General features: G+C 41.9%; 5 protein-coding genes across 6 annotated transcripts in view; 4 read left to right on the top strand and 1 right to left on the bottom strand.

Moving 5' to 3' along the window:
• The window catches only part of LOC137909891 (rho GTPase-activating protein 44-like), a 30,857-nt gene extending 28,033 nt beyond the window's left edge, over window positions 1–2,824 (top strand). Inside the window, exons 20-22 of the mRNA XM_068754323.1 lie at window positions 487–602; window positions 820–1,206; window positions 2,667–2,824. Coding sequence (XP_068610424.1) covers window positions 487–602; window positions 820–1,206; window positions 2,667–2,824 — 661 coding nt within the window. The remainder of the gene's footprint in view (window positions 1–486; window positions 603–819; window positions 1,207–2,666) is intronic.
• Window positions 2,825–7,307: 4,483 nt separating this feature from the next.
• Window positions 7,308–10,507, bottom strand: tex47 (testis expressed 47). The gene is made up of 9 exons (XM_068754845.1): window positions 10,475–10,507; window positions 9,539–9,697; window positions 9,268–9,340; window positions 8,779–8,882; window positions 8,639–8,694; window positions 8,315–8,393; window positions 7,941–8,078; window positions 7,674–7,821; window positions 7,308–7,345 (listed from the first exon to the last, which is right to left on the bottom strand). The coding sequence occupies exons 1-9, from the start codon at window positions 10,505–10,507 to the stop codon at window positions 7,308–7,310; spliced, it is 828 nt and encodes a 275-aa protein (XP_068610946.1).
• A 1,572-nt stretch (window positions 10,508–12,079) lies between these two features.
• LOC137909929 (nuclear distribution protein nudE-like 1-B) lies at window positions 12,080–16,344 on the top strand. The gene is made up of 8 exons (XM_068754358.1): window positions 12,080–12,165; window positions 13,043–13,196; window positions 13,271–13,419; window positions 13,767–13,903; window positions 14,062–14,235; window positions 14,496–14,590; window positions 14,677–14,816; window positions 16,248–16,344. Exons 1-8 carry the CDS (start codon window positions 12,080–12,082, stop codon window positions 16,339–16,341), a joined length of 1,029 nt encoding a protein of 342 aa, XP_068610459.1. The 3' UTR covers window positions 16,342–16,344.
• A 2,201-nt stretch (window positions 16,345–18,545) lies between these two features.
• armc7 (armadillo repeat containing 7) lies at window positions 18,546–20,485 on the top strand. Its single transcript, XM_068754660.1, has 3 exons — window positions 18,546–18,752; window positions 19,213–19,356; window positions 19,484–20,485. Exons 1-3 carry the CDS (start codon window positions 18,656–18,658, stop codon window positions 19,825–19,827), a joined length of 585 nt encoding a protein of 194 aa, XP_068610761.1. The 5' UTR covers window positions 18,546–18,655; the 3' UTR covers window positions 19,828–20,485.
• A 1,635-nt stretch (window positions 20,486–22,120) lies between these two features.
• Window positions 22,121–26,179, top strand: chad (chondroadherin). Of its 2 annotated transcripts, XR_011106019.1 has the most exons (5): window positions 22,121–23,025; window positions 24,415–24,578; window positions 24,719–24,876; window positions 25,246–25,302; window positions 25,397–26,179. XR_011106019.1 is itself a non-coding variant. In XM_068754192.1 (4 exons), the coding sequence occupies exons 1-3, from the start codon at window positions 22,189–22,191 to the stop codon at window positions 24,858–24,860; spliced, it is 1,143 nt and encodes a 380-aa protein (XP_068610293.1). In that variant the 5' UTR covers window positions 22,121–22,188; the 3' UTR covers window positions 24,861–24,876; window positions 25,397–26,179. The 2 variants fall into 2 exon arrangements, 1 of the variants encoding a protein (XP_068610293.1); XM_068754192.1 differs by lacking the exon at window positions 25,246–25,302.
• Window positions 26,180–26,475: the final 296 nt, after the last annotated feature.

Genomic DNA, 26,475 nt, shown 5'->3' on the forward strand with positions numbered 1-26,475 from the left:
GACCTTGAAAAGGAATTAGAGAATGTCGAAGCAAAACAACAGCATCTTCAGCGGCCATGCCGGTCGTCATTGCTCCGTCTGACATTGGAAGAAGGCCCAAAGAGGCGTGTGTGTGCGTCGCTCCACCCCGACTGTAAATCCCCGCTGCAGACAGTGAGAGCAGTCAGTATAAACCAGTTACGCTGTGACCTTCAGGGCCTCTTCCAATTTATATTCAGACTGCACTCTGCTATAAAAGTAAGGAAAATCCATTAAACCATCAGCGTTTATTTGGGATTCTGCTTTTGCTTCTGCTGCTGTGTAGAACAGACTACACGTCTGGCTGCAACACCGATGACTCGGGCAATATGATTTTGAACTAATGGGGCTCTCAATTCTTTTTTTTTTTTATATATATGCTTAGAGATTTACAGGAATGATTTAATATTAAAGCAAGATGCATGGGCCAGACTGTGATCCCTGTGTGTTCTCCTTCACTCTCCTCAGTACGCTAAAGAACAAGGAGCTGTCTCCAGTGATCGGACAGAAGGGGATCCAGGGAACAATGACCTCCAGTGGACAGTCGCAGCACGCTGAACACAGCCCACACTCCCTCAGGAGAGGTGAGGAGGCACACAAAAACATTTTGTTTCAAATATTTGATTAGATTCCTGCTGGGGCTTTGGGAGGAAATAAAACCCTGATATCATCTGCGGATTTCTTCTTCTTCTACCTCAATTAAAGTAGAAACCCCGCCATGTTTGCAGCCTATGAAAAGAGACTTCATGTGATTATTCCCCAGCAAAATGTTAATGTTAAAACATTTTTGTCTCTGTGCAGCAAAGAAACTCGCCCCAACCCCACCCAAGGCCCCGTTCTGCCAGACAGGAGCCATGTCTGACCAGTCGACAGGTCAGCCATCTCCAGTCAGCCTTTCTCCCACTCCTCCCAGCACTCCCTCCCCCTACGGCTTCAGCTACCCACAAGGATACGCCACCATTGGCTCCCCGGGACAGATGGCCCAAATGGCGGCCACCCCGTCGCTCTCCTCTCCACCTTCGCTTGCGGGGACTCTCACCAAGGCCAGGCCGACCCCCAAGCCGCCTCGGCATAGACCCATCTTACCTCCTCCTCAGCCCCCAACCACGCCTGGTACAAGCCCCCAGTCTCTGGATCATTCAACTGTTCTACTGGATGGTTTGTCTCCTGGGGAAAGCATGTCCACAGGTATAGTAAATGAAACAAGAGATTGCTGCACATGCCTTTCAGAAAGGTGCTTTACACATAATCTATAAAGTTTGAATGATTAATTGATAAACTTAATTCTGAACTGTATTTCATGTCATGTTTTCCTCTACCTCAACCGCTCTAGCAGCTGCTGATCATGTTTTCGTCTCTTTTTTACCCCTCTTGTCGACCGTCTCACTTACAGCGGTATGAGCCACGCGGTTCAGTGTGATTCTGTGTGTGGGAGGGACTTTTAGGGTAAGCAGGAGTTCCTGTGCTAAAGCCTCACCTCCCCACCCATGCAATCCCTCCGCCATCCCGGGCCAAACGTGGAGGACAGCGGGGTTTCAGAAACGGATATTTAAAAAAGAATTAAAATGAAAACAATCTGATTCTGAAATGAAAATCTGATTTCAAAAGGATCCACCGACCCGCTGTAGACCAGCTGCTGAGCTCAGAGCAGCTCTGACCCATTTGGTCGGATTTTGCATGGCGGCTGAGACGATGCATGGCTTACATGGGAGTCCTGAATCAAAACCAGAGCAGATGCCGAAACCTCCAATCTTTGCTGCACTTGGGATTCCCATCCACGATTCATTGCCCCCCCCCCCCCCCCCCCCATCCCCACCCACTCCCAAACAGTCACTCCACTCCACAATGCTGTGCCACACTGTCCACCAACCAGCATACTTCATCACACTGTGGGTGTTATCATTTTCATTAGCGACACTGAACATGCATCAAACTGAGGTCAATAAGCTCAACCACGAGTAGGAACTAATGTATTGATCTTGTTGTGACAGTCTTCACTGGATTGACTTCTCTTTTTTATTAGTCACTGATCATACTGTGTGTGAGCCTGATGTAAGCAGTAGCAGTCGGGATGCACCACAGTGACAGCTTTGTGAATTGTATTGGATAGAGAGTCGCATTGTTTAAACTGTTGGATTTGCACATTACAGAGACAAAAAAGTTCCTTTTTCAAGAAATAGATTTCCCAGTTTGGTGTGACAGAACTTAACTAGCCTGCACAGAGCTCCAATCGCAACCCATTCAATCACGTTGGGGCTGAAAGGGAACACTGACAGTGAGCCAGACACGTCACCCGACATCAGTGCTGGGACCTCAGCAGGGCTCTTTTGCAGTGCATGGGATTAAATCCCTCTGAAACTAGATGAGCGGAGGCTTTTCAAGCAGCAGAATAAGATTACATATGAGTGTAATGTTTGAATGTCCACATACTTTTGGCCAAATCTTATTCATTGGCCAATTAAATGCTGTCTTGCATATTGTGCATTCCTGTCATGCATTTTTTTTATTGATTTATGATGTGTTGAATCTATGATGACCCACTTTACGTAACATCATCCAGCATCGATGAAACCATCTAGAATGATCTGTTTTCACTGCGTTGTCCCTGCAATCTTTTCACACGCTTTCTTTTGTCTCTGCTCTGCCAGATTCTCTCTGCAACTTGGACATTCCGATCATAAACGTGGACCTGGACTGTATTTTCGACTTGCCCCAGATCTCCCCCTTCAGGAACTCAGTGGCAGTTGTCGAGTCGACCAGCAACGGCACGGAGTCGGAGGAAGAGATTGAGAGCACAGTGCTATGACGCCGCTGAGCCGACCCCCCCCCTCCCACTGGCCGATTAAATGAAATGCTACTGCTGCACCGTCTCGCTCAAAGTCCCCCACAGTCATTCATTGACCTTTCCCGGTTCCAGATGCATTACTTCAGCTTCACTGTGGATCCTGTCGTCATGCCTCACCTGTTTCTATCCGGAGGGAATGATTTATCAAAGCTAAAATAACACAAAAAACACAGCCACACACTGAAAGGAAATGCCCTTGCTCACAAAAATCACAGGCGTTATTGTCAGGGGACTATTGATCAGACATTTTATGTCGACTGAAAACATGCTCTTTTTTGATTTCATGTTTCTTTTTGCCTTATTTGATTCACTTGCAATATTGCCTTTAACTTTACACACGAGAGTGGAAACAGGCTGCAGGGAGGACGGAGTGCTCTTTGCTGCTGCTTCTCAGGAGCGGGTTTTAGAAGGGAAGAACACATCCCTGTTCATCTGTCCAGTCATCATGTCGGCTTCCTCCCTCTTTCCTTCACTCTTTATCTGCCATCTCAAGTTCATCCTTCGCTCTGCAGGGGTGTCATTTGAAAATGCCTTTTTTGGCACGCGGTGGCAGCAACCCCGTGTGTACGTGTGTGTAGGTGGGTGCGTATTTGTATGTCTGGTAATTGTACCACGCACTGGTTGGTGTTGTGGAGCATAAACAGGAATGCATGTTTTAGACATTTAGGAAATTAACTAGCAGTTTTGCAACGTTGTTAAATGCCCAATCACTCTTTTCTCTGTAACTCCCATTGGATTGGATCATCCACCACTGAATATTTGTTGTTTATACTGTATATTTTCAGAATATTGTATATGATATGCTTAGCATCGTCAAATCAGATCAGATTTTCTAATTACAGGAGAGATATAATGGTACCATTTGCTCCACGTAAGATATAGATACTTTTCAGCTAATAAATATATGATGCATAGTTTTTGAATGATTAAAAAAAGGGAAATATTGGAATGGCTTTTGCCAATGAAAGAAGAAGAATTATTTTGGCAACAATTGGAAAAGTAGCGTGCAATTTCTTTTTTCTTTCCATGTTAAGTATGGAGTAAAGTCAGATTTCAGAACAAGGAGCTGAATCTCCAGAATGGCTGCAGTTTGCATGTCTGATTTGAAGTGTGCCACCAGAAGATTTGCCTGAATAGATAATTACTTTCAACCCAATCAGTAGCAGCAGCAGGAGATTTGTTAATAGCAGCTAAGTATTGGCAGCTGTGCGACCAATCAGAGCTCCAGCTGCTGCCCTCTTCATTCAAAGACGTACAGGAGCAAGTGACCAAAAGTATTTTTTTTTTCTCTTTTTTTCATTCAGTGTTTCTAATAAACGTGATCTAATATACATGACAAATGCATCACACAACATTTTCAAAATATTTTAATTTGTGTGATTTCTAGCTCAACCTCTAATGGCTATAAACATTTGTGCGTTGCTGCCACCGACTGTCATCCTGCATTGTGTTTGTAGCATCGTGATAAATATAAAGCTGCCTCTTTCAGCTTAGTTTCTGGTCTCCGCCATCTCCTGCTTTAAGTGCTTTGATACTGTATGTTCGCCGGCTTGCTGTTTGGTGTCGAGATCCTGTGCAGCGAGTTCCTTGAACATTTACTCCTTGAACAATATCTGGCTGCTAAAGTTGTGGTCCAGAAAACAAATCATTTTAGCTAAAAATTCTGATGTTAGCTAGTTTTATTTTGTATAATTTATGTGAGAATGTATATATTTATCAATTTATTGACTTAGCGTAAAGCAAAACATGAATGGCTAGCTCGGTTGTGCAACAGCAAAGCAGGCACATGGCTCTTTGGTATCACAACATCCCATCATATCAAAGAACTGAAAACAGGCCATTCAGAAAATTAAATAATTACAGCACCACTGCATAAATAGCAAGCTTTCTTTTCCTGACAGTGCAGTTTCATTTTTGACCACCCTCCCCATTGCATTTCATGGGAATCCTGCCCGATGATGCCGAAAGCTATATTTCTATGTGATTATTTTGAAGAGAGTATTTATACAGATATATTTCTGAATATTTTTTACTGGAAATTAAGGATTGTTTTGTTTTCACTACACACAAATCTCAACCGAGGATAAAAGCATTCAAAGACATGATCAGAATTTCCCCCGTTGCATCAAATCCTTTTAGTTTGACTTGAAAACTGGCTGTCTGCATAATGATAGCAGTAATTTTATGTATTTATTTTTTTCCTCGTGGTGTTTTTTTTGTGCCATTTATAAGACCTTTTTTTCTCCTTCATCATCCTCCAGTGCTTGCCCACACATCCTGCATCTGTATTGACAGATCGGTTGTGGTATCCATCAGGGTTTCAGAGGTGTAAAAGAGACCCGACAAGGTAATTGTGTGATCATCTCCTTTAATTGAACCCTTTCATACTTAAAACAAAGATCTACACCTTTATGTCCCCCATAATATATATTTAACATTGATGTTAAAGAATGCTGTACTTTTAAAACATATACAAGAAACATTTTCAACAATTTAGGGCTGAAACATGCATATTAATTATTTTCTTAATCGTTCCATCTATAAAATATCAGAAAATAACAAATAATCACATCACACTTTCCTTGAGTGATGTCTCTATCGGCTTGTTTTATTCAGACCAACTGAAATCTATCATTTCTGTGCTTAATGTCACACCAGAAAAGCAGTAAATCACCATGGTGCAGAAGCTGAAACAAGAAATGTTGGGTATTTTTTTGTTGGAAATATAACATAATGAATTATCTGAATACTTGCTGGTTATTTTTTTTTGTCAATCTAGTAAAATCTGGGTTTAAACAGATCCACCTGCTGCGTTTAACCATTACAGAATGAACTTCTATCACTAGTATTTATAATTTTCATATAAAAAAAAGACCAAAAAAAGCATACAAAAATATTGTTGCAATTTGGCTGTGCTGAGGTGAACCGTCCTGTCTTTGTCTTGATTTTTGTATTACACTGTGCTGCTCCAAGTTTTGTAAAAAATAAAATAAAATAAAAAAATGGTTCAGATTAAGGCTTGTAAATAGAGTATTCATCAAACACGCTCGTAACAATAACTGCATCAATCGGACAGATTGCACAGACAGGTTCCAGTATTACAGCTTTTACGAGCATGCCCTTAGAGCACTAAAATGCAAAGGCCTTTTTTCTACACGAGAAGGTGGAATGTACCGATGATAGATGGCGTTCACCTCGTAGGTCAGGTGATTGTCGTGTTGTGGGCATTGTTTCACGTAAAGATGGCGGTGGGTGTACTGATTCGACATTGTCCTGTGTGAAACTCAGCCGCATGCTTTTAACCATGCCTATGCTTATGTCTCATCTTTGGTCCTATATAAATGTGACTGTATTTATTTTTCACAAGTAAATAGAACAAACTTTTATTGAAGAAGAATGATTCAGGGCTGCCCATTATTATTTTTATTTTCATTTTTTTGTTAGCCAAACTCTTCATGAATTCTTTCAACAGTTTTAAAATTCACAGTTTATTATTACAATTTTCACCAACTATGCTCCATTAATACAGTTCATTCAATCCTTTTCACTGCTAACGAGTGAGTGAAACACATCTAGCTGCAGTCTGAAAAGCAACTATATCTTAAACTGACGGTGATCCGTGCCCAGAATACTGAAATAAAATGCTTCATCCAGGGTAGTTTGCACCCCATTCAGTCTGTAGATTACGCTGTGGTGCATGTTGCTATTGCAATAATATCTCCTGTCATCTTTATTTATTTATTTTTGTGGCTTAAATTTAAGTTCCAAGTAATGGGGCGCCAAAGTAAAAATGGAACACGCGAGTCAGTGAGGAATCTTTTGAGATTTGAAAGTTCTTTGTGTCAAACTGTGGTGATGATGTGGACTCTCTAAAGTCCGGAGTAAAGAGGAAATGCCTTTTCTTAGACATGCTATCTGCCAGCCACTTACACAGTGTACAGTAAGAAATAAAATGGACCTCATCCGAATGTTGAAACTATTAAAAATGTTTTAATATTACTTCTAGTCTCCGCACTTTTGTTGTAAATGGTGTTCAGAGTAATTTCATAGGAACATCACTTCAAACGGCGAGACAAAGCTACAAAGAGAAAAAAGAAAACCCCAAAGAGGTGCAGTAAAAGCTCCAGCGATGCTTCTTTGCTAGGCAGCCTTCAGTCACTTCCAGTGCGCTTCAGACAAAGCCAAAGGCATTCTCCTGTAGGGGAATAAAACATTACATGTTTGAACTGCAAGGTAAATCAGAGTTTAAGTGGCTGAAGCTGACAGCGGTGAGTTGCAGCTGTCATGCAGACCTTTGTCAGGACAAAGCTGTAAAACATGCGTTGGTCAAAAGTGTCTTTTAAGGTGCTTTTTTTTTAAATCTTGATGTACTGGCCCTTTAAATTATTGAGTTTATTGAAAAAAGATGCATTTTTAATCCTTACCTTTGAACTTGTGCCAGAATTTAAACTGAGTTGAGGTTTCTGCTTTGCATAAATTGTCCTGTTGAAGGATGAGAATGTATAAAACATAAAAGTTGGTCCTTATGTTGATTTCCTGGTTTTTGCTTATTTCCTTTCAATGACTTAATGTATACCAGGTTTAAAACTAAAATGCAGTCAGCGGAGTGTATGTTTCTCCTCAGGTAGAACACCTTTACATAAATCTATTAGCTTACATGATCCAGACTGTTTAGCAGTTTGAAAATAATTTACGGAAAAGGAAATAACAAGGACACAAATCTATTCCTTCGATTTTTGTTTCCGTAACTGATAAGGTTTCCGAGTAAACATAATGCTGAATCCTAAACCGTCTGGAGGGCGCTTCTTACCAAAGTCCACGCTGATGTTTAACGGCGAGTTGTACATCTGTAGGTGTTGTTGTGTGGTCATCAGGTCGTCTCGAGCCAAAAGCTTAGCGAGGACGTTCTGAGAAACGATCAGCTCCGGAGTCTTATCCAGCGCTGACCCTGGAAGAGCCTTACGACACAGACATATTCATGGGCTTCCTCTGAATGCATTGGGATGGCTTTGTGATTGTAAAATGGTAAAAACATTGATCAATCCACATAGATATTAGAAACCTAAAGTAAACACACCATATTATGGGTTTCAATGTGTTCACCCAGTTTCTTCAAAGCCGACAGGACGGTGCAAACCAGAGTCTCCGTGCTCTCGTCCTCTTCCCCAAGCCCCTTAGTCGTAATGTTCCATATCCTCTGATCTGTATTGATAAGCTTCACCGAACAAACAAGTAAGGAATACACAAAAAAATACAATAAACATTTAAACTTTCTGAAGAAATCAACAAGTTCGGTATAAACCGAATACTTCCAGACTCCAACCCAACTGAAGCTGCTCCGAATGCATCTTGTTGGTACAAACTTTCACTGAGACACTTTAACTTATCACCTCTTGGTTTTGTCTCATTACATTTGACCTCAAGGATGAGACGTAAAGATAAAAAGCATACCTTGTAGCTCCACTGTTGGAACAACCTCTTTAGTGGGTTATGTGCCAAGAACATAACCTTTGGAGTTTCCAGGAAGGTGCTAAAGGAGAACAGAGATCAGGCAGAAGGTGAGACATATTTGGACTGTGTACATCTGCTCCATGAATGTTGTTCTAAATGCAAGCAGAAACAAAATAAGTTGGCCCCAATTCTAATATTTTCATAAAACGAAGACCTTCTCAGAAGTGGATTGAAATCAAGTGTCATGTTATTCGTTTTCATTGTTTTCATTGTTTAAATAAGACTTAAATAACACTCGTCTGTCCTGTAAGTGTGCAGCATTACCAGCCTGGCGGTTGTTGCATGTCTTTCAGAACAGACATCAGAACCTGTCTGGATGACTGGAAGAGAGAGCGACACATTTAAATGCTACATTATAAACCTTTCATTGCGGATGATGATAAGTCACTTGATGTGTGGCTTACTTCAACAATGAACAGCAAGCAGGACGGATAAATTAAGAGCAGGCCGGTCATATGATCCCTTATAAACTGCTTGCTCAGTTGAAAGTGGAGTTTTTCATAATGAGCTGCGAGGAAACAGAGAAACTTTGTAGTCAACACATCCTCCTCCGCCCTTTTATTGGGGACTTTCCATTCTGATATTTGTCAAAGAATGCCTTCAGCAACAGACACAAAGAGCTCTTGCTAGATACAGAGGTGTGAAAGCTATTAAAACAAGCAAAACAAGACAGCCTTTCACTGTTCTCATGGCAACCGCAGCACATTTTTGTGATTTTAAGAGGTGGAAATCTGCTAAAATGTATTAAAGGTTATGAGAGTAGAATTCTTTCTATATCTTTATTTCCCCTGACAGGAAACTGGATGAAGTTTTTATAGGTCGATCGATTCATCAGCATAATCCCAATGACTCCTAATCCAGCATCGAGCTAAACTCTATTGTAATTTACTGACCTCCCAGTTCTGCCCTGTCAGCAAGATGCTGGGGAAGTCGAGCGATCACTATCAGCCTCTGCAGCACGATCTTCTGTAAAGACAGGGAAGAAAAGTACATCAGATAATCCTGTAGAGAATTTGTCTCATATTACACACATAAAGTCACAAAGTACAGATCACTGATGTATTTAATTCAATATCCAAACCTTTCATTAAAATATATTGATATGAAGGTGCTGATCGGATCATCTTATATATTTCCTCTTCATTACAATAATTAAATACAAACCGCATCTTGTGGATTCTTCCTCCCTTCTGCAAGCAGGTGAAATAAACTAGTCCTGGTTTCACCTTTATTCGCCTTCTCTGCTTTCAGTTCCTCCATCCGAGCTGCGTGGCCACGGTGTTTAGAACGCTTATATCCTAGAAACCGTTTGTTCCCGAGAAGCTATAAAACAAAGTCTTGCGCCCGGCTTCAATCACAAACGCACACAGGAAGTACATGAGTTTGGCACATCCTTGTAACTCGAGTTAGGAAGGCCCACAGGAGGAGAGCCCTTCTTTATAGGGATGGCTGAGGACATGAGAAAATGTAGCCAAATTAGTTCCCTATAAATTGTACTAATGTAGTACTTTTTTATTTTCAACAATTGTACATTTAGATGGACAATTAAATGTTTTACAAAAGCTTCTGTCGTATTTTCTGCAAGAGACCCCTGATCCGGTATCACACTTTACTTGATCTCAGTTATTTGATAAAATTAGTCACTTTTCAAAGTCAATTTCCTAAAAAAAAGAATATGTTGCATTCATATAATAATATTATTATTATTAGTGCCTCAGTGAAATCCACAAGATGTCCAGCAATATGTAGAAGACAAATCTTCATCTTTAGCAGCAGTAATAAGTGATGAAGTACGCATTAACTCTCCTTGTATAATAGGTTTTTCTTTGTGTTCTTCAAGCATATGTTTGTGGTAATATTTAATTTAAAGCAGTACTAGTTTTACTGTAAAACTCTTACCTCTACCACAGAACAGACTGTATTGGAGATATGGCTATTTATGGCCCCGTCTCGATCAATAAAGGTTTTCATTTGATTAGTATGGTATACAATCCTGTGGCCTTTTTCCATCGGTTTGTAGGTCAGTTAGCATCAGAGAATATTAACAATAAACATTTGCTATGTTAGCCAGCCACAGTGTCTAAAGTCTGGCGCACAAACCTCTCTGACGTTCCCGTGAAACACTTCATACATTGTCAGCGTGTTTTCTTCCTCCTCTGAGTTTTGCCAGGATTTAGATGAAAGGCTTCTGACTCTATGGGAAGTAGCCATGATGGTGTTATGTGGGGGTCTCTGTTGTCTGTGGGGTTACCGTGGAAACAACACACGACAGGACGCGTATGACGTCAGGGAAACTAATAGTACTTTAGTGTTTTCTTATTCAAAAGTACTACTCAAATATAAGATTAAAAACGACAACATAGTAGATGGATAGACAATGAATTGATCAGCTTTAATTCGCACATCTCTCTCACATCATTAATTTATTATAATGTACTATACTATAATTTCCAATTTAGGAAGATCACATTTAAACTATTATTTATCTAATAATTTGGACTTTATGTCTAATAATTTTGAATATTGATATAAAAGAGCTTCTTTGAGACAAATACATTTATAGTTGACAGTAACAATGTTAACTTATAGCCAATAAAAGCCAGATTTGCTTTTTTCATTTTCTATTTATTATTATTGTGTCTCTGTGTGTGAAATATGTTATAAGGCAGGTTCAGTAGTAGTAGTCGACCAGTAGATGAAGCTATTTCAACACTAAACGCATATTTTGCGCAGTTGATGTGCAGCAGTGAAGCTCACGAACACTACGCCGTCAATGGAGGAAATCCACCCTAAAATTATTTTCTTTAAGATAGGATATTTTATTTATCCCAAAACTGGGAAATTAATCATCCTTATAGAGATATTTCAACTTGAAAACAAACAAACAAACAAACAAATATTGTTCACCGGAGTAAATCAAGAATGCTTTTACCCTTTTTTTTGGCAGTGATTTTAAATTAAAATTATTTTCAGGCTTTCACCAATAAATATGTCAGAACGGTAGAACATGTCTAAATAAGCATCATGCATTGGTGGGATGAAGGTCAGGCTGATATTTGTAACGAGATGTTTTTTATTCGGGGTGGACTCTCCTTTAAAGCTCAGCTGACAGGAACGCGCAGATTGTCGGTCCGCCCCAGCAGCTCGAATCAGCGGCCACGATGGACTGAGAAACGTCACTGCGATGTTCAGGTACCGAATAGTATTCAGTGAAGACGTTACATGTATTTTATTTTATTTTTGATGGCGAACTAAAAGTAGAATAACAGAACCGACGCGTCGCCGGGCTCCGGTGGGTCGTTCGTGCGCTCCGGGGTTTCACAGCACGCCCGGTTCTGACAGCTGAGCTGAGCGTCATGTTTCTGGCACGCGTTAATGCTGATGTCATATCTGGGACCAGATTTGTCATATTTCACTATCGATTATTGCGTTTTCCAGCGCACGAATTTAAATATCCTGTTTCGTTAGATATATGGTTGTGATCATTTCAAAGGAGTCACATGATCAGTGTCAACTTTCAACATGGTCAATATCGTTCAGAGTAAACCCTTTTCACTAGATGTCTGGTTAAGAACATATTTAGTTAGATTATAATGCAAATCTGCACAATCGAAGAATCTACACATCGCTTCTTATTCCACCTTTTTAAATTACACATTATATTAATCTCGTGTCTTTATTCCTTCCTCTCCAGATTTGTCTGCCATGGATTCTGATATAATCCCAAGTTTTTCCTCTAAAGATGAGGCGATTGGTTTCTGGAAGGCTCTTTCCCTCAGGCACAAGACCAGGTACGTAAGCTGGCTTGTATTGTTGATGTTTTTCCTCCTTCGGTTCAGTTGTGAAACCAGCGTTTCTATTTTTTTTTGCCATTTCCATAAAGCGTTAGGTTGGGGTGGGGGTTGTTCTCATTTTAACTTACTGGCTACATTTGTTCTCTCACACTTGACACTGAAGGCTGGATCATTGAATTTATTTACGTCACTGTGTGCCTCATTTGAATCACAGATATCTGAGATAATGTCTCGCTGTGATCGTAACTTTATCATCTTTTTTTTGTGTGTCTGTGGGAACGGCCGGATTACATCACCTCAGGAATGTCTTTTGTCGTTGGATTTCAGTCACCCATTCTTGCGTGATCATTTAGAGTCCAGCGTTTGCATATCCAGTTTTTTTAAAGAGTTCTATGTGGGACAATCAGAGAAAGCTCTGGTGGAAACCTCCACCTCTGTCCCCTCAAAGCAAAGGCTCATGTTTCACATAAAGCATAAAAGGCTCTCCATTCTCTTTTGTCCTCCCACCGTTGAATGGGGTTATGCAACGTGCAGCGGCTGTTCTCTGCAGTTGCGGCTACTAAAGGCTGCTAAAAGTAACCGTTCCCAACTGTGTACTGAGCATGCCTCGATCAGGGGCAGATTTAAATCTCAACCCCCTGTGGTAAAGGAAACAATCTCAGGCGTACACCCAGTTATTTTACAACGGGGAATGAATGTTCTCCCCGTGTCTTCGTGGGTTTTCTCCGGTTTCTCCCCCAAAAACATTCCACTTCTCCCCTGTAGCAGAATCTTGAATCTTGAATCTAGCAGGCTGGGGTAGGCTCCAGCTGTGACCTACAAAAAGCGGAAGAAGACTAATGAATGAATCGCCTCCTCTTGTGTTTGCCTGCAGCTGCCAGGAGGCCCACGAGGAGCTCCTGGAGTTTCAGGAGGGCAGCAGGGAGTTGGAGGCCGAGCTGGAAGCTCAGTTGGGCCAGGCTGAGTATCGCATGAAGGACCTGCACTCTGAGAACCAAAGACTCAAGAATGAGGTGGAAAATCTCAAGGTAACGGCAGGAGAAATGACAAAAGTGATCTCCTCCTGTTGACTTCATCGTTGTTCTCCTTCCACTGCGTTCAGGACAAGCTGGAGCAGCAGCACTCTCAGAGCTACAAGCAGATCTCCACGCTGGAGGACGACCTCGGACAAACGCGCAGCATCAAGGATCAGCTCCACAAATACGTCCGAGAGCTCGAACAGTCCAACGATGACTTGGAGAGAGCCAAAAGGTCTGTCGGGATCTTTTATGCTTCCTAAAATTCTGTTTGAGTCACCCTAAAACTAGAAAAGCACTCAAAGTGCAGACCTCCGCCAAGCAGCTCATTCCCCTCATAATCGGATTCACACCGTCCACACGGGGGTCTGGATCATCATCATCATCATCATCGTCAACAGGCTAAATTGTTCTTGGTGTCTTTATACACCAACCGTGAAAAGTAGAAATGAATCAGAGTTGATTTAACTGATTTTGTGACACGAATCCCAAAACCGAGCGATTCTAGTCTTTGCTACCAAATTAAGTTTAACGTTGGAGAATAAAATGATTTTATATTTTCTCTCTCTCCCATTTTCCTAGAGCCGCGATCGTTTCCCTGGAGAACTTCGAGCAGCGTCTGAACCAGGCCATTGAGAGGAACGCGTTCCTGGAGAGCGAGCTAGATGAGAAGGAGTCACTCCTGGTGTCCGTGCAAAGATTGAAGGATGAAGCTCGAGGTGATTACAGGTCGACTAATGAGCCACGCCGGCAGTCACTGCTCCGACGTCCGTTCCCTTCCCTTTCGAACAGATTTCGAACAGATTTTCAGAAGTAAAAATTTTTATTTTTTTACTTCTGAAATGAGCTACAAATGTATTTATTCTAATCCTTCTAGACTTGAGGCAGGAGCTGGCTGTCCGGGAGAGACAGTCGGATGCGTCCAGGATGTCCGCTCCCAGTTCTCCCACACAGGACAGCGTGAAGACGGACACTGCCGTTCAGGCGTCCCTCTCTCTGCCTGCCACCCCGCTGAGCAAAGGTCTGGACAACGTCTTTGCCGACCAAGCAGGTAGCCTGTCGTCACCTTCTTCCATCCCATCAGTGCATTTGGTCTCCAAGTACAAAATGGACATCTGAGGGCAAACATTCTTTTTTAAAATGTGTGCAAATAAGAACAAAGTCCCATAAATCTCAGATTCATAATTAAATGGTTGCCGTATCAAATCAGCATTTATCCACACCGTTATTTTTTAAATACTGCGTTTATCTCCTGGGGCAGTCGTTTGATTGGCTGACATGTCTTGTTTTTTTTCTCCGCTCTGCTATTAGTGCTATCAAATGGATATGGCAGCAACTCTCCATTGACTCCCTCAGCCAGAATATCAGCCCTCAACATCGTCAGTGATTTACTCCGGAAAGTAGGGGTGGGTCCTTCCTTCTGAGCTCTCCTTTTCACTGTCACCACACGAGGACTTCATGCACAGAGCTTCTTGTTTATGTCCCTCTGCAGGCTCTGGAGTCGAAGCTTGCTGCTTGCAGGAACTCTGCGAAGGACCAGAGGGCGAGGAAGGCGTATGCCCTCGACAACAGCAACGTGCTCAACGGAAACACGGTCACCTACTCAATCCATACATCGTATTACGACAAAGCGTAAGTGAAAACAAAAGCCGCCTGTCCTCTCTCTGCCGTCATTGAGGGCTTACTGGCGATCTCGCTGTGGAGCCGTATCTGAGACCCGTGTACGTTTTTTTTTTTTTCTTCCCCTCAGCAGGACAGAGATGGTCATATTCCCTGCGTTGCTTTTTGGGTAATCTCAGCTCCTCCACCTGTTACCTGAGTGGTTTGGGAATTTGCATGCAACTGCTGGTTATAACAATATAGAACTGTCAAGCTCATACAAATAACCATGACTGGGTGCTTGTTGGGTTCCTGGCCACTAACTGTTCAAATGTAGTGGTGGTAGCGGTGATGGAATCGGCTCTTCAGCACTTTTATAACTTTGTAGATCTGCTTCCTATATCTACTGTTAGGAGGGGGGTATTCTAAGAATCCAATGTTTTTGTATTCTTAGAATGACGTTATGATAAACGAATATTACAGGCAGAAAATGAGGATAATATGAAATTTCCGGTATAAGCCATGTTGTCATGTATCCGTTGGCCGTCTTTAAAGGAGAGTATTGGCAGGTCTCTGACTGTAAGAGGAACTAGAATTGAGATGATCGTTAAACTTCAAAGATTGACAGAATATAATTCAATGTTTTTTCTTTGTTTCATCATGTAGCAGTATTTGCCTTTTAAAAAAAAAAAAATCATAACAAAGAAAGGATTATCTTCCATAAATTTACGGTAACAAAACAGGAAATGGTGAAGGGAATTTTCCTTCATTCTACTTTGAGATTAAACCCCACAGTGACGTAATGGTTGAACTGTAGCCTGCAAAATAAACCAGTTTAACCAGTCAACCAGGCCAATCCGACATCCTTCCCGCTCTCTGCATTTTTAGCAGCACGCGCACAACTCCCAGAAGATGTCATCTCTGAATAGTGTGTGCAGCGTCTCTGAATGAGATGAGCTGATGACGGGTCGGTGCTTTCTGCTGTCTCGGCACCAGCTACTGGAAAGTATCAGGGAGGATGAGGAGAACGGGGACTGAAACAAAAAGGCTTCTGGCAGACAGGGCGGGAGGATGAAGAGTAAATCTGACAGGAAAAACTATTGCATAGATTGGTCATTTTCCTTTTTAGGAATGTTTTTTTTTTCATCTGATCATTATTATTGTCATGATTAATTCTCCACAGAAATACGATTTTAAAGAGGTCGATCAATCTGATCAGGAAAAGTAGTTAATGACGAAACCCAGGTTTATTTTCTTTCCCTGTCACATTTAGTGTATTTTAATTTGCATGCATATGTGCTGATATAACCCATCTAATTTAATAAATATTGAATTTAAAAGTGTTTTAATAACGTTTCCTTTTGTCCCCTTTCTGTCATGAGTTGTGTTCGACTCATGGCAGAAATGGGTAGAGTAAGGGGGGCGGGGGTAATTAATAACTTTAATAACTGAAATCTTTTGCAGCAAGAACATGAATGGACTGAAACCCGGTGCCCTGACGGCCGTCGCTGCGTCTCCTGCGACCTCCTCCCCAGGCTTGGTGCCACTCGCCGTGTGACGGTAAACCGAACCCACCCGACCTGGAATCGGAAAATCCGATTTTGAAAAGTGAAAGCTGCAGACGAACAGAACCCAAACGGCCGACGCTGTTCCGACTCGACTCTCGTGCTTCCTTCCTGCTGCAGCCATGAATACCTGTCCGTGTATTTTTTGTGTGTACATGTGTCTCTCGTCTTTGCTCACTGGTTTGTACAAAGATGTTTCACCATCTAACCTTGGCACGTTGAAAGATTCCTCGAGGATCCCACTTGATTTATGAAAATATGTACTCTTAAGAAGGGAAATATTATGCAAATAAAATGCGTTCATAGTTAATTCCAAGCGTAGCTTAAGTAAACCCCAACTTGGTGATAACCATTTATTGCTTTTGATTGCTGTTTTGGTCTGAAAACTGTAAATTCTTTGCGTCATCCTAATGAGTCAGACACACCAGCTACCGTCTGAGCTCTGACATGACGTGAAAAGGTTTGGTCATATTGATCGTTATTTATAGACAGCCATGAAAGCAGTGCCGTCAGTTTAGATTATTTAACCAGCAGTCTTGGACTATGTAGTTTTATCTGTATTATTTATTACACAACTACAGTTCTGTCAACATAAGAAAGTGAAGCCCTTTGAACTTTTGTGGGTTTTTTATTTTCATTGAAGTGCAATAATTCCTGTTGTGTGGGTTTAATTTATGTAGAATATATTTTACAGCATGTTGTATTTAGCAAGTTTCAAGTTATTGTGTATATTAGTTTTGCAAAAATATTTTTATTATTTGGCATGAAATGAATGCATTTATTGAATTGATAAACATTGTTTTTGGAAATTTAATATTCTATACATTTACACTGTTGGTTCAATGGAAAAACAATTTTCACAATTTTCACAATTTGTGACTGATATTCACTCCAGTTATATTTTCTGAGGATTTTACAAGTAAAACATTTAAAGGCACTTATCACACAGTACTTTACTGTTAAGGTACCTGACATTTGTTTTATTACCGTAAGGATATATCCAATAATATGTTTTGATATTTTACACCAAATCTGATTCATTGATTCGTGAGTTTACCTGTGTACATTTTGAACACAGGCCTACAATTATTTCCAGTCATGATTATTCTTCACTGGAACTTTCTGGTTATTATTCAATAAATCCATGAAATCAGGTCTATGGCGAGTTTTTACACATCAGTTTCACAAGAATTATATATACAGTATATATACATAAGTGAGTGATAATTTAAGGATTGGAATCCACATCTGCAGTCATGATCCGATTTATCTTTTCCTCCAGATGAAATGTGTCGCCACAAGTGAAATTCTGACAGTCCAGACTGTTGTTCAGGGCTGTTCGGAAAGGCTTCCCCTTTCCTCCTTCTTCTGGGCCGCCTCCTCTATCAGCCTTCGCCTCCTTTCCAAGATCTCCACCCTCTTGGCCTCATTGCGTGCTCGCTCCCGAGCCTTGAGCTCTTCTATATCTTCAAAGAATCTGTGTCTGAATGGATGAAGAATTATAATGATAAATGATGAAGTAATTCACAATAGGAAAACACAGCCATAAATAAAATACAATCCACCAGATCACCAGACATTCAATTCTAACTGTGGTTCAAAATACAAGTGAAGGGACTGTCTCATCCCCAGAAAACATTTATTTATTATTGGTTCATGTATAATATTCTGCAGGACCTTGGTCGACAAACTCAAAACGTCCAATCACCGTACCTGTTATAGAAAGCAGTGGCGAGGCCGACGGCTATTGTCCCAAACAGAATTGGTTTGGTGAGTCGTTTCGCAGCGGACAGCTGATGCTGCTTCATTGTAGCTGACGTCCAGGTGGGGGCAAGAAGCACACGCATAAAATATAATCTGGGTGTCTTAGTTTCAGCTGACCTTCCATTAACTTCACTAACAGTTCATAACACGCCTCCTCGTCGGTGCAGCAACCCACGGAACACCACTTCCGTTTCACGATTTTATGAAATTCCGGTGAAAGTGTACGAAAAGCATTATAGGATAAATAAAAATAAAACCGTAATAATACACAAGATTATTTACTATTGATGTACCTTTACAGCAATTTGGTCCAATAACAGGTTGTTGTTTTTTTTAGACGATTAAAATATAGGCGGAATCTTACTCATGTCGTTTTGTTGTACGGACACATTTTAGAGAAGGACATCCTAAACAATGGCGGAAAGTAAACACAGCTAGACCCAATCTGTCATTTTTTGAGCATTTCATCGATTAATTGTGATGTAATTACTTTTTTTTTTTTAGTTTTATTGGCTTGTAGCGATAATGTTGAGCTAATGTTAAATGTTAAAGATGTGGATGAAAGACTCGTCTGAACGCTCTGATCGGTTTGACTATTTGCAAACGCTGGTCACTGAATTTCAGGACACCGACAGTGACGGTGTGTACGGCTACGGTTTTATTTATCATAATTCTATAGCTTGTGTGAGTTCAGTTTTCGAAATACATTATCTTTGGATCTTAGAGTGCGTTTATGAGGTCCGTAAAATCAATATATGTCAATATATGATGTGATAATTATTTTGCCATCTAAATATAAACCAAATGTTTATTCTCACATAGTGATATTCAATATTCTCATTCCATCTTTGTTGTACTGTTTGAATCATAATTCGCTCACGTCAGATGTTTGAAGCAGAAACAGCAAACCTACTCATCAGCGCCGTCTAGTGGACAAGATATGTAATGGCATCACTTTTCGTAAATAGTCTCAAGTACATTACAACTTCTTTCTGTTTTGTAGCCCCATAACAATATATTCTGCTTGTATAATGTATATCTACCATTATCCTGGAGCCCAATATTTATAAAATTTGCTAACATAAACACTTTATTATCAGATGCAAAAGAGCAAGTGTTGGCGAACCTGGCCAACTTTGCATATGACCCAAAGAACTTGGAATATCTGAGAGAACTGCAAGTGACTGACCTCTTCTTGGACATGCTCACTGAGGAGAATGAGAATTTTGTGGAGTTTGGAATGGGTAAGTATCATGTAATTAAAAATAATAAGTCATAATTTGTCCCAAATTGCTTGATTTGTTTTGTGTGCAAATGCTGCCTCCCTATATAAAATGTAATATTCCGTGTCTTCTGTTGTCTTGATCTCAGGAGGCCTGTGTAACCTGAGTATGGACCCTAAATGCAAAGACATTATCCTGCAGAGCAACGGGATGAGCTTGATCACAAATTGTTTGTCAAGCCGCAGGGAAGAGACCGTCCTGTCCGCCATCACGACGCTCATGAACTTCGCAACGTTCTCATCACACGCTGAGATCACCGATGTGGCAATCCTACAGTGCATGCTGCGTTTCTCCCTTACAGAGAGCCCCCGTCTGCGCAACTTGGCCACTTTGTTCTTGCAGGACTGCTGCACTAAGGAGCAGGTGGACCAAGCTGAGCAGCAAATGCAGGGACAGCAGACAGCTGTGGGCATACCACTGCCAAAAGACTGAGGAACGGCTGATTTATGAATGTGAGGCATTTTTGTGGATTGGTTTGTCAGACTAGAAGACATAGTTTACATTATATGGTCAAATATTTATGTGCACTCAAGTAATTGTGGAACATCGCACTCGGTTTTCATAGCCATTAATCAGCCTCCACCCTTCTGGTTTCAGAATTTCCACCAGATGTTGAATTTTGTCTTTAGGAATTTGCTCCCGTTCAGACATTAGCGCATCGGTGAAATTCTTCCACATGAAACGCATAAAAAATGTTTTATAGACCTGGCTGTGTGTGCAGGGCTCTCTTGTGTTAAAAGAGGAAATACACACATTTTACCACAAGAGGGAGTCTAATTTGATGTGCTGTACCTGAACTATTAATACAGTTTATTATAAATGGCACAAGAGCAGCATGTGAAGAATTTGAATTATTGACTTCCAAATTGACTCCCCCCCCCCCCCCCCCCACACACACACAAGATTCTCCTGTACTTTGTAATGTACATTCCTTTGGTTTTAAGATTGATTTCACTTTCAGTGTTGGAGCATGTTAAAGCCAACTCGGCACTCCATATGAGAAATCTGTATCCTGTCCTGAAATGTTCAAACTAAACCCCAAAATATGTCTAATAAAAATTCCAACATAAACCTTGAGGTTTCACCTTAAGAGTCTGGAGCCCTGTTTGTTTTTTTGTGGCCGTTTAAGAGCTATTTCTGGGGCGAGTCCTTCAGGTCTAGACAGAAGACGACATCCGATCCTGCTGAACTGCTTCAGATGAAGCCCGGGTAGACTTCAGAGGAAATTCTTTACAGCTTTGAAGTGTGTGTCTTTAATATTCACTCATTCTAAAGACCACAGAGATTTCAGTTTGTGTCCAAGTGTGTATTTGTTACGAAATGACATTCCAAAGGTCCAAAAAGTGTGGACCTGCCACCATGATCAATAAATGTTGAGCTATTTATTTACAGTAATCGTACGTGTATCATTCAACCCCAGAATTAAAAGAAGTTGACTCAGATCAACTGGAAAAATGCTGCTTTCAGACTAAAAGGTGATAAATTGAAGGCTTTTATTTGTGGCCACTGTGTTGACGTTTTGCACCCAGCACATCCTGGAACTGTTAGCCCAGTTCACCAGGATAATCCCGCACACTGGGGAAGAGTTGAACTCATTTATCGCAGGTTTACCACAGGTGGTAATTTTAGATCAGTTTTTTTTCCGGCCCAGATTAATTTGAGAAACATTTACATAAACCCTGTTTTTCATTTAGGCGTTCACAGGAACTCAAATGAGTTCAGTTAAAATATTGCAGTATTTGGGGAATTACCTTCCTCGAAACTGTGAAATAAAAAAAACTGATGAAGAGAAATAAATAAATAAAAATACAGTGAGCTGCTGTCATTTAGAGGGAAACTGTTGGAGCAAAGAGGATCTGTTGGGCAAAATCCAAGGTGGAGGTAGCATTCCCAATAAAATGCTAGATTTGTTAAGTAAACTCAAGATTCCAGCTATGCTGGCTGCATCCATCCATCATATTCATGCAGCCAAAAAGCCAAACCTACTGCGCTGATCCAGTCAACAAAGCCTCACTGGACTTTTCAAACCTTCCAGTTCTTATTAAAAGCAGGTGTAATGAGCTCAACAAACGGAGCTTTGTTCTCATGGCGATAGATTCGTGCGAACCCCATCTCTTCCAAGTTGAAACCAAATGGCCACAATCACCTTGACACCTCAGAGGCTTGGCTGAAAAAGGCCACCGCATAAGACTTCAATTCAAGGAATGTAAAGTGGCGTTTTAAGTATCTGCAATTGTTCTGACATGAAACAGCATTTTGCCGTTTTCCAGCCATCTGGAAGCCGTTACAGGTTTTAAAACAACAGCACAGATACGGCTCCTTTTCCTGCCACCGCAGACTGAAAAACAATAGCGATGTCTGGGAGTGTGCACGGATCAAACCTGACCCCATGCACGGCTCTTAGTCACTCATGCATATTTCTATCTCATAATTGATTTGCACTTGTGCATCCAGCAGGCAAGAAGAACATCGGATTATCGGTCCTCCAACATCTTGCAGAAAGCGACCAAGAGAAAGAAGCGCTGCATCGTCTTCCGGCTCGTTCAGGGTTAAACTCTCACAGACACTTGACTTCCTCTTGCAAATTTCTCACTCCAACACCCTGGCATGCCCTCCTCATTTTCCCCCTGCAGTAAATGTTATAAATAGTGCAGAGTTTTCTGTCGACTGGCCATCCTCTTCTGGTTGCTTCTCTCTCCATCCGTTTTGCTCTCAACCAAACAGGCGCACTTCAGTTTTCGACTTCTTTAGAGTCCTTCTCCGCTCCTCTGTGACCTTTTATAAGATTTTTTTATGTGGATTTGCGATCCGATCAAACAAACTCATCTTGACAAGCTTGGCAGCATGCGTTGTGTGAGCTGGTTGTTGTTGGGCACGTGCCTCCTGGTCCTGGGCCCTGCCGTGCAGGGGGCCCCGGGCCAGTGCCCCAGCCTTTGCCACTGCCACGGTGACCTTCAGCACGTCATCTGCGACAACGTCGGCCTGAAGAAGATCCCCCGGGTGTCAGACGTCACCCGTTTGGTAAACCTTCAGAGGAACAACCTGGGCAGCATACCCACGGGAGCCTTCAGCGAAAGCAAGGGGCTCATCTCTCTGCACATGCAGTACTGTCAGCTCAGAGAGATTGGATCTCAGGCTTTCAAGGGGCTGAAGAAGCTTGTCTATCTCTATCTGTCCAATAACGAGATCAGCAGCATCAAGCCTGGTGCCTTTGAGGACCTAACTGACCTTACCTACCTTTACCTGGATGGGAACCAGATCAGTGACCTGGGCAAGGGCATCTTCTCCCCCATGATCAACCTCTTTATCCTGCAGCTCAATGACAACAAGCTGCGGGAACTTCGGCCGGGGGCCTTTGCAGGCGCCAAAGACTTGCGCTGGTTGCACATGAGCGGGAACGAGCTGACCACCCTGCAGCCAGGCTCTCTGGATGACGTGGAGAACCTTGCTATATTTCACTTGGACAGGAACAAGATGTCCAGCTATCCCAGTGCGGCAATGAGCAAACTACGAGTGGTAGAGGAACTCACGCTGGGGAGGAACCCCATGAGGACCATCCCCGACAATGCCTTCCAGAGCTTCGGCCGCTACATGGAGAAATTATATCTGGACAACATGGGTCTGGCGAAGGTCAGTCGGGTTGAATGAGTGTTTAGCTGACATATCAAGCATGGTTTAAATACTGAACAAATCAAATCTCCGTCGGAATACCTTTAAGGCATTCTCAGCTAAAGAATTCTCACAACAATCACGTTGATCTCATTCATGGATTTGTCTCATGCAAAACGGGCTCTCCCCTGCCTGCCTTTTTTGTGGTAAAGCAAACTCATTTCTACTACCGTACATTTCATCGGCACATTTCCAGTTTTAAACTTGGGACACTCATCATTGCCGGCAGCCGATACACGTTACATATCCTACCGACATTTACGCACAGTACACAACGGATGACGGATTTCTGTCTCGTACATTTGCGCCTCAGCCGCAAACAATAAATGTGTGGACAAATGTTAATGCTCTTAAACCACTTCTGCTCGGCTGTACGCAGCTTTATACTTAAGGTTATATTTGAGCGTGCCTGTATCACAGTGTGGAGGCAACCCAGAGGGGGGGGGGGGGAAACTGCAACAAACAAAAAAAAACAGCCTTCTCATGCTGGGACTGTCCGAGAGCCAGATGAAGACGTTTAGCGAGGCCAGCGAGATGAAATCAATGACCCGCCAAGTGAAAGTATTTTTAGAGTGTTTTTGTTTGATGGCCTATCGCCAAGCATGTCTGAGTCTAATTACTGCACAAATGTTATTTTCAGCAAGGTGTTTTCTACTTTCAGCGGGAAGGTCTTGTAAACAGGTCAGGAGTGGGGGTTAGGGGACGAGTAAACACAGGCGGGGTTTTCTAAAGTGCACGGAGGAAGTATTTTCAGCTTGCCATCGCGCCAGCTGAATGGACAATTGGGCCTTTTGCAAGCGTTGCTGGCAGAGGAGTGGCCCGAAGAGGGGGATGACAGAAAGAGTGAAAACACCTTGGCCATGCTGGACGGCGTCCACCTTCCATTGCTTCAGCTCGGCTACTCGTCCCTCTCCTGTGGAAATTTCCAAACAGCTTCATCTCCTCCGGGCTCAACTAAAGCCCACCTTCAAAGCTGAACTCCTCTGCCCACCTGCCCTCCTCTTCCTCCCAGAGGAGACGAATGGTGACGCGATGCAGATGGTGTTCATCTAGCACCTCTCTGAAGTTTTTAGCACATTGCAGATGCATACGAAGAAAAAAGGAGTGTGTGTGTGTGTACCGACTGTCGGTGTTGACGTAAGTCTGGTGCAGAAGGATGAGAGGAGTCTTTCATGTTACACTTTCATGCTACACTGGCGAGATTCCCTCGCCGTGCATCCGTCTGCCTCTGACAGACACAAGGATGTGTGTTAGGAGGCGGTGAGGGCAGCGCCTAACGCGGTAGCTCCCCGCCTCTGGTCTGTGTGAATGAGAGCGACGTCTCACAAACCTCTCGTGACTTTTTCCCAGTTCTCCGAAGGGGCTTTTACGGGTGTGACGGCCATCAAGTCGCTGCACTTGGACAACAACAAGTTAAGGTCCCTTCCCAGAGGCTTTGCGTTGGGCACCATCACAAACCTCACTCTTTCCAACAACCCATGGAGCTGCACATGCCAGCTAGCGCCACTGCGCAGGTAAGCGCTTCATCTGAAGCGGCTGCTCATCATCGGGTCGCTTCACTCTGGCGGGCTCTCGGTTTGTCTACTAATCTGCAGCGACGCCTAAAGGATGGTTGAAACCTTCCGCTCCTTTGTCTTTTGGCTTTAACTCACAGGTGGATGGACTCCAGTCGCAATCGCCCAGATGCGGTGTGTGCTTCTCCACCTCAGCAGAGAGGCAAACAAGTCAGAGACAGCACCGCCTTCAGCGGCTGCAGAGTCAAGCCAAAGAGAGCCAAAAAGGGTGCGCGTCATTGAACGCACAGCTGCACAGGTAACCGATACCGAACAAGCCAAGGAAAAGAAATCACCATTCCCTCATCATCATCATTTTCTGATGTAAAAGGATGTCAAGCGTTGACGTGACCCCATCAAACAATAACATAATTTAAAGATCTGTTTGGGAAAATCATTTGATCCTTTGATTTGAGTCGTGCAACTAAACTGAATAAATGAGGCCTGTTAATGTGGGTTAAACCAAGATAAATTAAGATAGCACTTTCCTGTCTGCACCTTCACCCTCTGTACAGAGCACACATCCCAAAGAAGCTCAAATCAAGCCAATCCTGTGCACTTTTAAATGGAATCCTGTAAAATGATTCGTCTTTCCATGATGTTTTTTCCCACTCCTCTCTTTCTAAAGGCAGGACTTTCTGTCCTTCCCTCCATCCCTCCGTGAACCTTTCCATTCTGGCCCAAGGTGCAGAACACCGAGTCCAGTTCATAGCATCTCTAGTTGGAGGGTAGACTATTTAATTTGGCTGCTGATTTTTTTTCCCCCTTCTTTTCCACAGGAGATGCTGAGGAGGATGCTGTTCACCTAAAAAGCTACCCAATGATCAAAAGCAACGCTAACTCATTCCACTTTAAGACTCTCAACGTAACGCAACGGTTGCCTATTTAGACATCAAAGTAAGATGATCGAGGATTTGGAGTCTGTGCACCGGATCTGATTCCTGTTTTAGGGATGTCAATATATCAGGTCTGTATATGAGATTGTTTCAAATAAGAATGCATTTTCAATTATTAAAATCCAAAGTAGATGCACCTTTCTGCTTTCTTTCTAAATTAGACCTGGTTTATCAGTTGCACATTCTAAAAAAATAAGGTAATTGTGATGACATTAAAGCAAAGCAAAGGATTTGGAGAACCCTGGCATTCAGAAACTCTTAGACGTCTACAACATATGATGAACCAGATAACGTCGCCAAACAAGATAAACAGGAAAAGGAACACAATCTTCAAACGATGAGCATTTTTAAAACATCACCGAGGAAACATCTGGAATAGTTTAAGTGACGAGTTTAGTAGGTTTATCACACATAAAAGCTGAAGTTACCTTTCAGTGCTATTTACCATATTTGATGGTATATTGCTAAAAATGTATGCAAATGAAGTTATTACAATATTGTATAAGGTCTTGCATATTTACTTTGTATTTTTATCATGTTTTACATCTGCTCAATACTGGAAGAAAATAAAAATAAAAATAAAAAAAGGCATGTGTTGGACATCAACAATGAGAATTGCTGACTTTACTGTATTGATCTCATCCAATAAATCTTTTAAACAATGCAGTTTCTCTCTCTCTTAAAGTTCATATTTATACAATTCACTCACTGTTACAGATGTAATCTTCACTATTTCTGCAGGATAAGGGGATGATGCCTGCAGCACAAAACCAACAGAACAGCGTGGAAACTGTGAAATGAACACCACTAAAGGAAAAGCTCTTTGGCACAAACCAAAAACCAATTATTTATCCTTATAAAGGCAAACTAGGGCTCTGGTTAGATTTTTCTTAGACAATCACATGTGATTTGGTCTAATTGAGGGCACAATGAAAATTAAAGTACTTTCATATGGGAAGGAA

This window comes from Brachionichthys hirsutus, chromosome 21 (genome assembly GCF_040956055.1).
Source record: "Brachionichthys hirsutus isolate HB-005 chromosome 21, CSIRO-AGI_Bhir_v1, whole genome shotgun sequence".
Classification (NCBI taxonomy): domain Eukaryota; kingdom Metazoa; phylum Chordata; class Actinopteri; order Lophiiformes; family Brachionichthyidae; genus Brachionichthys; species Brachionichthys hirsutus.

What these genes read in the sequence shown, in the direction of transcription:
- chad (XM_068754192.1), top strand. Translation starts at nt 22,189, where the DNA reads ATGTGGATTTGCGATCCGATCAAACAAACTCATCTTGACAAGCTTGGC. An exon ending in ACAACATGGGTCTGGCGAAG is followed by an intron (nt 23,026 to 24,414) that starts GTCAGTCGGGTT and finishes ACTTTTTCCCAG; the next exon opens with TTCTCCGAAGGGGCTTTTAC. An exon ending in CAGCTAGCGCCACTGCGCAG is followed by an intron (nt 24,579 to 24,718) that starts GTAAGCGCTTCA and finishes TTTAACTCACAG; the next exon opens with GTGGATGGACTCCAGTCGCA.
- LOC137909929 (XM_068754358.1), top strand. Translation starts at nt 12,080, where the DNA reads ATGGATTCTGATATAATCCCAAGTTTTTCCTCTAAAGATGAGGCGATT. An exon ending in GACTTGGAGAGAGCCAAAAG is followed by an intron (nt 13,420 to 13,766) that starts GTCTGTCGGGAT and finishes CCATTTTCCTAG; the next exon opens with AGCCGCGATCGTTTCCCTGG. An exon ending in ATTTACTCCGGAAAGTAGGG is followed by an intron (nt 14,591 to 14,676) that starts GTGGGTCCTTCC and finishes GTCCCTCTGCAG; the next exon opens with GCTCTGGAGTCGAAGCTTGC.
- tex47 (XM_068754845.1), bottom strand. Translation starts at nt 10,507, where the DNA reads ATGTATGAAGTGTTTCACGGGAACGTCAGAGAG. An exon ending in TTCACGGGAACGTCAGAGAG is followed by an intron (nt 9,698 to 10,474) that starts GTTTGTGCGCCA and finishes TTTGTTTTATAG; the next exon opens with CTTCTCGGGAACAAACGGTT. An exon ending in GCTTGCTGTTCATTGTTGAA is followed by an intron (nt 8,695 to 8,778) that starts GTAAGCCACACA and finishes TCTCTCTTCCAG; the next exon opens with TCATCCAGACAGGTTCTGAT.
- armc7 (XM_068754660.1), top strand. Translation starts at nt 18,656, where the DNA reads ATGTTAAAGATGTGGATGAAAGACTCGTCTGAACGCTCTGATCGGTTT. An exon ending in TCAGGACACCGACAGTGACG is followed by an intron (nt 18,753 to 19,212) that starts GTGTGTACGGCT and finishes CTTTATTATCAG; the next exon opens with ATGCAAAAGAGCAAGTGTTG. An exon ending in TTTTGTGGAGTTTGGAATGG is followed by an intron (nt 19,357 to 19,483) that starts GTAAGTATCATG and finishes TCTTGATCTCAG; the next exon opens with GAGGCCTGTGTAACCTGAGT.